The 9,912-nt window shown below is 63.0% G+C and overlaps 1 protein-coding gene across 1 annotated transcript in view; it reads left to right on the top strand.

The window, feature by feature from the left end:
* Positions 1 to 793: 793 nt before the first annotated feature.
* NTSR1 (neurotensin receptor 1) overlaps positions 794 to 9,912 on the top strand; it is a 46,777-nt gene continuing 37,658 nt past the window's right edge. Inside the window, exon 1 of the mRNA XM_047770689.1 lies at positions 794 to 1,758. Coding sequence (XP_047626645.1) covers positions 1,048 to 1,758 — 711 coding nt within the window. The 5' untranslated portion in view covers positions 794 to 1,047. The remainder of the gene's footprint in view (positions 1,759 to 9,912) is intronic.

Raw genomic sequence — 9,912 nt, 5'->3', positions numbered from 1 at the left:
CCAGCAGGGCAGGTACAACTAGCCAGGCCTGGCTGTAACGCTGGGACTGGGCCCTGAGGGTGCCCTCAGATGGCCAGGTCCACCCAGGGAGGAGGGGCTGGAGGGCATCACTTGCACCCACGGTGGCACCAGGCCACCCCCGGGGCCAGGAGCCCAGCCTGGGCAGGGCGGGGTTCTGCTCCTGTCTCTGCTTTCTGCTCCCTTCATGCACCCTCCCCCCACTTAGCTGCGTGTGGAGCCCCCCTGGGCGCCCAGCTTCTGGCACCCCCATGGGTACCCCAGAGGAAAGGGCACTCCAGCCATCCCAGCTGGAAGCCTCCTCCTTGGGCCTGACAGCCCCATTCCCTCCTCTCCCCCTGCTGGGGGCGACCTGGGGGCGACCCGGGGCAGCTCCCTTGGGGGAGGGGGCGCAAGAAGTTGGGAAGACCGGCGAAGAAGGGCTTGCTGCCCTGGCCCTGGGAGCGCGGGGCGGGGGGGGGGGGGGGGGGGGAGACCGGTCGGCCCTGCCTTCCGGCGGGCGGGGACAGCGGCTGGGGCCGCCTCCTCTCCCGTCCACCGCCCCCTACGGCTGGGCGCGCCCGCCGCCGCCCGCTCAGTGGAGGCGCGGAGCCCGGGAGGCGCTGGCGCGGCGGGAGGTGCGCGGGGCGGGCGTGCGCGGAGAGCGCCGGGGAGGAGAGCGCGGGCGGCGAGCGAGCGCGCCGGGCCCCCGGGCCCCCGGGCGTGCGCCCCGCGCAGCCCCAGCCGGCCGGGCGCTCTCGGCGGGAGCCGGCGCTGCCGCCCCGGGCCCCGCGCAATCGCGGGGTCTGGCGATCGGAGGAAGCCGTGCCAGCGCGGAGCCCAGCGGGAACCCGCGGCCCCGGTGAGCGCCAGCCCCGAGCGCTCCCGGCTGGCACGGTCCGAGTCCGGCGTTTCCTGGCCGGACGGCGCGCCGGCGCCTTCTGCTCCCTCCCGGCCTGAGACGCGCCCCCTCTCGACCGCGTTCCGGCGGCGGAGGCGCCAGAAGGAACCGGGGATCCCGGGGAGCGCGGCCCCGACCCCGCGCCCGCCATGCGCCTCAACGGCTCGGCGCCTGGCCCCCAGGTCGCCCCAGCCGGCGACCCCCTCTCGCGGCCCCCGTCGGGGCTGGAGGCGGCGCTCCTGGCTCCCGGCTTCGGCAACAGCTCGGGCAACGCGTCGGAGCCCGTGCAAGCGCCCAGCAGCGACCTGGACGTGAACACGGACACTTACTCCAAGGTGCTGGTGACCACTGTGTACCTGGTGCTCTTCGTCGTGGGCACGGTGGGCAATTCGGTGACGGCGTTCACCCTGGCGCGCAAGAAGTCCCTGCAGAACCTGCAGGGCACCGTGCACTACCACCTGGGCAGCCTGGCGCTGTCTGACCTGCTCATCCTGCTGCTGGCCATGCCCGTGGAGCTGTACAACTTTATCTGGGTGCACCACCCCTGGGCCTTCGGCGACGCCGTGTGCCGGGGCTACTACTTCCTCCGAGACGCCTGCACCTACGCCACAGCCCTCAACGTGGCCAGCCTGAGCGTGGAGCGCTACCTGGCCATCTGCCACCCCTTCAAGGCCAAGACCCTCATGTCCCGCAGCCGCACCAAGAAATTCATCAGCGCCATCTGGCTGGCCTCTGGCCTCCTGGCCCTGCCCATGCTCTTCACCATGGGCCAGCAGAACCGCAGCGCCGACGGCCAGCACCCCGGCGGCCTGGTGTGCACGCCCATCGTGGGCACAGCCACAGTCAAGGTCGTCATTGAGGTGAGCAGCCGATTCAGGGGAGCGGGGCCTGGGGGAAGCAGAGGTGGGGGCGCCCGGGGGGGTCTCCCTTGGGGCAAGGGCCCACGCCCTCAGGGAAGCCTCAGGCTCCTCTTTCCCTCACCCCCCAAAGTAGTTTCCGGTCTGGGTTCCTCTGGATTCCGCAAGTTGGAGAAATGTCGCCGAGAAATTTTATTCCTGGGAAGGCAGGAAGGGATGGAAGGCCGGGGTGCAGGAAGGGATGGGGCGGTGCTTGAGAGCAGCCTGACCTCCACTTTCCACCTTTCACTCCAGGGCTGCCAGGCCTCAGGGCCCCCATCTTATCCCCCCTCTATCAAAGGGGGCTGGAGCCCCAGATCTTAGGGGGGAATCTATGGACGGGCCTCAGCTGAGCTGTAAGGTAAACTTGTGTGCTGGTGTTGGCCTCTTGCTGGAGAGCTCCCCTTTCATCAGCTTCTCCAAGGGCTTTGTGCTCCCCAGAGGCTAGCCCCCCTCCTCCGCCGCAGAACCCTCCCCCCAGGCCACACCTCCCGTGCGGTGGCGGGGGGGGGGGGGGGGGCAGAGCTGAACCTGATGCCATCTGGGGATGGTTCCTTAGTGTGGGCTCAGTTTTTCCACCTGTGAAATGGGGCAATCAGAGCCCCACCTGTGAGGTGAGGCTTCAAGGGTGAAAGCGGAGCAAGGGCTTGCATGGCTCCCGGCAGGTAGCGGCGCTCTCGTTGGCCGTGGGGGTGACGAATGTCGTTTGTGCCGGAGAATCCTAAGGTCCTGGGGCTGGTGGTAGGCGGAGGGCCGAAGGCTGAGGGCAGGGAATAACACTGGAGCTGGAGGCCGAGAGCCCTTGAGGGTCTCGGTGAAGCACATGAGAGCCCCCCTCCCACCCCAGGAATCAGCTTGGAGGAGGCAGCCTGGCGGGGTCGGGGGAGTCCGGCCCTGGAGAGAAGGCTTATCCGGCAGGGACGGTCCAGGCAGGGCCCTGAGTGGGAGGAGGCGTCCACAGGAGCCAGTCCTGGCAGAGATGCCCCTTTGAATAGCATGGTGGCCCAAGGATGTGGGCCACCCTGGAGTTTGGGGCGCTGCCTCTAGACCAGGATGGATGGGGAAGAAGCTGGGTGGAGCCGGAGGGGGCCCAGAGGACCTGGCTGTCCCGTCTGGCGGTCCTTTCATGCTGGAGCCGGCAGCAGCCTCCCAGCAGAAAGTGTGCCGGGTGTGGCTGGCATGGGTGGGGAAGTTGGCATGCTGGGGGAGGCAGGAGTTGGTGTCTGCGTGTCCATCCCTGGGCTGCAGCTGACCCTCTGCAGGCCACCACCGGGGTGGACCAGTGGGCAGGATTAAGCCCTGGGTCCCCTCACCTGACCTGAAAACTGATGGCTACAGGTGTCCTGCGTGGAGGGGCCCAGCAGCGCGTGGAGCAGGGAGATGAGTCAGAGCAGGCGGCGGCAGGGCGCCTGCCGTAACAGTGGCGGTTGCCTTCCAGCTTCCTTTGAGGTCTTGATGGGCTGTGCCCGGGGCTGGGGTCTGAGGGACAGCAGCCAGGGCACCTGCCTACAAGTGTGTGACATGTCCGGCTTGGGTCAGCAGTTAGGGGTCCGCAGCGCCCCCCTCCCTTCCTCTGCCCCCCACGCAGAGCTCAGCCAGGATGGGTGGGGTTTGGTTCATGGAAAGCAAACCACAGTGGAGGGAGCCCGGCCCCCTTAAAGCGTCCCCACTCTGACTCCTGGGGCCCCTCTGCTGATTCCAAGGAATCAGATGCCTCAGTAACGCTGTGCGCTCTCCCACAGGGCCACTCCTCACAGTCCTTTGGTTTGGGGCGGGGGTGGGGGCGGGTGGAAGGGGAAGGGGGGCCAGGTCCCCATCGTCCGTCCGCTGGGTGCATGTCTGTCGAGCACACACGTGCACACCTGCAGCTGCAGCACTGCCCGGCGCTCACTAAATACTTGCTGGCTTCCTGGTGCCCTCGGCGAGCGGGGGTTTCCTTTTCTGTAAAGGCCTCGGCCCTTGCTTGGGAGAGACTGAGGGCCTGGTTTTCAGAGACCTGTTTCCCTCCGATGTTGACCGCTCCTCGAGGCTTCCAGGGCTCCTGCGTGCGGGCTGCTCCATGTGCCTGAAAGAATGTCCCTCACCGGGGGCCCTGGCCTTGCTGCCTTCCCCCTCCCACCGCCACCCGCCATCCTGGGGTGGGGGGGTCCCCACATGGGCTTCTGGGCCAGCATCCACTGTTTTTATACAGTGACGTCTATCCAGAGAGGGGCTGGGCGCCTTTGGCCCTGCGTCTCCCTCTCCTGGACCACATTTGGAAGTGAGCAGAAGCAGGCCAATTGCAGCGGCCCCCCCCTTTCCAAGACGGGACCCCACCCCCCCACCGCAGCCCAAGTGTCTCCCACGAGGACCGCCAGCCCTTCACCCCTGTGGCCTTCCATCCCTGACACTTGCAAACAGAAGTCACGTTTAGAACGAGTGGTTTGGAGGGGATTTCTGAGCAGCTTTGGCTTGTCATTCTTGGACACAGCTTGGCGTTTCCTGAGCTTGCAGCGGGGCTGGGGGTGGACAGGCGGCGGGTGGGCGGAGATCACAGTGAGCCCAGGTGCCGGGTCCACAGGGAGGAGGAGCCCACGGAGCCCCGCCCTTTCACACTCAGCGCCGGCTTCAGAAGGGGTGGGGGCCACGCAGGAGGAGCTCGGGTCCGTGGGTACGTGGACCCCGGGCGGCGTCCTGAGCGCCCAGGCCGTCGAGGTCTGACGGGATTCCGCGGAGGCGGAGGCAGCTGAGACCTGTCTCCACAAAGCGGAAGAAAACTGGCCGCTGACCATTTCCTGGGTGGCTCCGTCCTGCGCCGCCACCGCGCCGGGCCCGCCGACCCCCCCAGCCATCCCGTTCGTGGCCCCCGTTCCTTTCCCTGATGTGACACTTGTGGCTGAATTTCGATGAGTCCCAGGGCCCCCACAGGGGTGATATTAACTGGGGAAATGTGGCAGATCCCAACACGTGCGCCTCCGGCTGTGTGCACAGAGGGCGCGGCACCCTACCTGGAACGCGGCCCCAATTGAGGGCTGTTCTAGAAGCATCCACCCTGTGCTCAGGAGGTGCCCAGGTCGTGAAAGGCCAGGGAGGCCAGGGGAGCTGTTCTGTATTAAAGGGTCTTAAGGACACAGCAGCTGAGCACACGGCGTGGTTCCCACCCGGCGGTGGTCCAGAAAGGCAAACGGCCCTGAGGGGGCTGTTGAGCCAGCGGCCTAAGGCGGCCCAAGGGTTTGGTGGTGGCGTAGTCCAGTGTGCAGTGGGACCTCGTGGCCTGACAGCTGCCCCGTGGCTCTGGACAGTCAGTCCTGGGCAGCAAGGGGGGCGGGGACCGCCTGAGCAGCCGTCCCAGGTGACGCCCACAAGCTCAGGGACAGCAGCCCACGCCCCGAGTCCCAGGTCTCGGCTCTGGAGGACTGGGGCACCAGCCGCGATGCGGGCCAGCATGGGAGGCTCGCCCAGGGGGCCCAGCCGGACCGCGGGGCCTGCGAGGGGCGCCCTCCACTCCCTCCACCCAGAGAAGCTGCCCGCGTCCTGTCTCTCCTGGTGGTTTGTGTTTCGAGGGGGGACAGGGATTGCAAGCCTTTCATTCCTTGTTCCAGTAAAGTCGACACATCAGATTTACCCCTTCAACCACCTGTAAATCAACCACCGCCACCCGTGTCCAAAACCCCCATCCCACTGGACACCAGCCGCCCACCCCTGCCAGCCCCAAGCTTCTGTCGCCGTGCTGGCTGCTCTGGGCCCTGGTGCCAGGGTTTCCAGCCTGTCTTTAGTCTTTGGGAAGCAGATCACAGCGCGCTGGGCCACGGGAGGGAGCCGGCCTCAGAAGGCCTCCAGCTGCACGACCCCGGACGGCTGTTCTGGAAGGAGAGTGATGGGGAGAGGAGACCACGGCCGCCAGGCTGGGGCCGGGCCCGTGGGGTTGGCGGTGGCTGATGAACTTCCCGAGTCCTGACCCGACTGTCAGGTCGCTCGCTCCACGGCCCAGCGTCTGTGGAAACTCATGGAACTTCAGCTCAAGAGGTCACTTCATTGTGGAGACGCTGCGTCTCCTCCGTGAGTGTCGGAAACGAAAGCTCAGGGCGCCTGGTCCTCTGAAGGCTGTTTGGGTGGCAGGTCCTGTGTCGCGTGGTCGGGGGGCGGGTGGCGCTTAGGGCAGGAGAGGACCAAGGGGCCCTGGGAACACCCTTGGGAGCACGAAGCCCCAGGCGGCCGCCCCTCCCCGCCCGCCCATCACCAGAGGGAACCAGGCACCCGGGAGGCAGGGCTGAGAGCCCGATCCGCAGACCCGCGGACGGACCGCGCCGCCAAGCTCTCAGCTGTGGGCGCTGCCCGGTCCCCAAGACCCCCGCGCAGACCCGCATCACCCTGGCACCGCCCTTGCCGTCCGCGGTGGAAGCACAGCCCGCAAGAGGAAGCAGCCGGGCCGCTCAGGTCTGAAGAAGGGACCGAGGCGGGGGGGTTGGGGGTCCCCAAGCAGGCCCGGCGCCCACCCGTCCCGCTGTTCCCGCAGGCGGCCGAGACGGAGCCCCTGCCTGCCAGGGTCCCTGCCCTTTGGGGACGTCGCACGTGTGCACCTGTGGGGCCCTGCGCCCCCGAGGCAGGGAGCCAGGCAGAGGTGCCCTGCACCCGAGCTGCTCGGGAAGGGCTGTTTGCGGTCCAGGACCCAAGGTCAAGTCCCAGCTTCACCCGGGCCAGCGGCAGGGCCCTGGCCCCGACGTGGCTTTCTGTGGCTCGGTCTCCTCGCCTGCCGGCTGGAGGTGACAGTGACTCACGGGTCCACTGTCTCAGTTGCCTACACGCAGCGGAGCCGGGGCGTCAAGCAGGGGCAGGCCTCCGACGTGCTGGGAGCCAATCTCGCTGTCCACGTTCAGTCTCGCTGTGCGGGCTGCGTGCACGCGGCCGGGTCCTGCAGGAGGGTCCCGAGCCTGGCATTGCGCCCACACCTGTAGGGTCAGGGACCAGCCACAGCAACGGTCCAGCCCCCCTGAGAAACATTTGCTGCCTGAGGGTGGAGGCCTGAGCCTGTCTCTGTGGCGCCGTGTGTGTGTGTGTGTGTGTGTGTGCGCGTGTGCGTGTGTGCGTGTGTGTGTGTGTGTGAAGAATCCCCGACTGAGCTCTGTGATGGCACCCCCCCACCCCACGCTGGCTGAGCACGTGTGCGAAGCATGGGGGGCGCTGCGGGGATTTCTGCCCCGTGAAGCACGTGTCCCAGCAGAGGACACAGCCAACTGGCGACATGAGTGAGCACCTTATGTGGTGGTTGAGAGTGGCAAGGGCAGCCGAGGAAACGTGCACGGGGGCGGTGGGGGGTTAGCGGGGTGACATCTCGGGTCAGAGAAGATCTCACAGACGGGTAAGGAGCAGGTGTGACAGCGTCGGGGAAGGAGATTGCAGGGAGGGGACAGCAGGAGGGGCTGCGGCTGGCGTGTCCTCTGGAGAGCCACCAGGAGTGGCGTGGCCCAGCGGGTGAGCACAGGGAAGGCCAAGAGGCGATCACGGAGGGCCTCGTGGAGGAGGCAGCATCCCTTCTCCAGGGAAATGGGCCCAGTGGGAGCCTGAGCGGACGGCCATGTGGGGCGCTCTGCTGCCTTGAGAGAGCTGGGGGGGACGGGGAGGATGGGCCGGAGGCTGCCGTGGAGTCCCAGGTGACCCAGACCAGGTGGGAGCAGAGAAGGTGGGAAAGGGTCCGATACCAGATCCCTGTTTTCCTGTCTCTTCTTTTGTGCGGGGGCGGCGGTGGCGAGCCCACGGCCTGCAGAAGTTCTGGGGCCGGGGGTCGAATCTGTGCCACAGCAGCTGAATCCTTAAACCACCCGGCCACCACGGAATTCTTTTTTCTGTGGCGAATTTTTGAGTTCCAGCCTGTCACCAGCACCTGCAACATCGAGCCCAGTCTCATGGAGTCCGCTCACCCCCAGCCCCAGCCCTGGCCCTGACTCGGATGCCAGGTCCAGGAGCCCGGGGTCTGGCTTCCTTCACTTGCACGACGCCCGGAGGGCCAGCCGGGCCGTCGTCAGTGTGGATAGCGCCTTCCTTCTGTGTGTGGAACTGGAGTCCCTCGTACAGAATCTCCATGGTGTGTTTATCCGTTCACTGGTTGAAGGACTGTGGGTGGTTCCAGTTTTGAGCAATTACGAATAAAGCTGCTGAACGTATTCATGGACAGGCTGGCGTGTGAACGTAGGCTCTCACTTCTCACGAGGAAACACTTAGAAGTCAGGTTTCTGGGTCGCACAGGAAGTGGATCTCACCTCATAGGAAACTGCCAGATCTTTCCGAAGTGAACGTCTACCAGCAACGCGGAGGGGCGGTTCCGTGCGTCCCGGCCGGCTCCTGCTACCGGCAGAGTCTGGTTTTGTCTGCTCTTTTCATGTATCCATCCCAGTGCTGTGGAGTGGCGTCTTACTGGGGTTGTAATTTGCATTTCCTTAATGACTCATGATAGTAAGCATCTTTTCAGGTACTTATTTGATGTCTGTATATCTTCTTTGGTAAAATGTCTGTTCCAGTATTTGCTTATTTTTAAAATTGGGTTGTTTGCTTGCTTGCTTTCTTAGGGCTGCACCTGCAGCATATGGAGGTTCCCAAGCCAGAGACTGAATCAGAGCTGCAGCTGCCGGCCTCCACCAGAGCCCCAGCAACGCCCGATCTGAGCCGTGTCTGTGACCTACACCACAGCTTTCAGCAACGCTGGATCCTTAACCCTCTGAGGGAGGCCAGGAATTGAACCTGCATCCTCCTGGATCCTAGGCAGGTTCTTAACCCGCTGAGCCACGACAGGATTCTGGTTTTCTTATTGTGGACTTTTGAGCGTTTTTAGAATATTCTGCGTGCAAGTCCTTTGTCAGATAAGTGATTTGCAAATTTTTTCTTCTGCGGGTTATCTTTGCATTTTCCTAACATTCCACGGCACAGAGAAACAAGTTTGAATTTTGACAAAAACCCCATTCATCAAGAAAATTAAAGGATCACGGTTTGGGTGTTGGGCCTACCCCAAGGCCACAGAGATGTTTTTCTCGCTTATCATCTGGAATCTCTGTGCTTCTGTGTTTTACAGTCAGGCGTATGATCCATTTTGAGTTCCTTTTTCCACAGGGTGTGGGCTCCGGGTCCTCGCTGGGCACCCACGTCCAAAAGGTCCACGCCGCCCGCGGAAAGATGGTCTTTTCTCCTTTGGGGTCTTGTTGCACCTTAATCAAGAAACCCCTGACCTCGTGTGCAGGGCTGCATCCAGACTCTTACCTGCTCCTTTCATCCCCACTGCGTCTGGGCAGCCCCCAGCCCCCCAGGCTCGGTTCCCAAAGCTTTGTAGGACGTCGTTCAGATAGCACGAGCCTCTTTTCCAAAACTGTTGCGGCTACTCCGGGTCCTTGGCTTTCATGGAGTCAGCGCGCCCCCCGCACCCTCGGCCCTGGGCCTGCTTTGAGCATCAGATTTTCAGCACCTGTGATGAAGCCTTCAGGGATTTTGACTGGGGGTGTGTTCGTCTGTACATCAACGTGGGGAGACCTGGCAGCGTGACACTGAGCTTTCCAAATCCACCTCTCCATTTATTTAGGTCTTTTGGATTTTTTTTTTTTTCCACAAGCGGTAGTTTTCAGCGTACAGATTCTATACGTATTTTCCGCCATTTATATTGCAGTATTCATGTCTTGGGAATTTTTTTTAATTGGCCATGCCCATGGCATGGGGAAGTTCCTGGACCAGGGTTTGAACCTGCGCCACAACAGTGACCTAAGCTACAGTAGTGACATCCCTGGATCCTTAACCTGCTGGGCCACCAGGGAACTCTCTTTGGGAATTACTATATATGTACTTAAAATTTTTTTCTATTTCCAATTTTTCATGGCTAGTACATAGAGATGCGATTGATTTCTAGTTATTGACCTTTTATCTTACAATTGTGATAAATACACTAATTCTAGAGATTTCTTTGTATGTTCCCTAGGGCGGAAGGGAAAAGTTTCTTGCCTTGTTACCCATCTTAGAAAGACTTTCATCTTTAAGTATGAGTTTCTTAGTTTAGTTAAGTTTGTAGTAGATGTTTCTTATCAGGTGAGTGAAGTTCCCTTCTATGCCTTGTTTGCTGAGCGTTTTCTTTTATCGTGAAGGCAGGTAAGATTTTGTCCCATG

The sequence above is a fragment of the Phacochoerus africanus genome, chromosome 3 (assembly GCF_016906955.1).
Source record: "Phacochoerus africanus isolate WHEZ1 chromosome 3, ROS_Pafr_v1, whole genome shotgun sequence".
Taxonomy (NCBI): Eukaryota; Metazoa; Chordata; class Mammalia; order Artiodactyla; family Suidae; genus Phacochoerus; species Phacochoerus africanus.
This window is presented reverse-complemented; position numbering and strand designations above follow the sequence as displayed.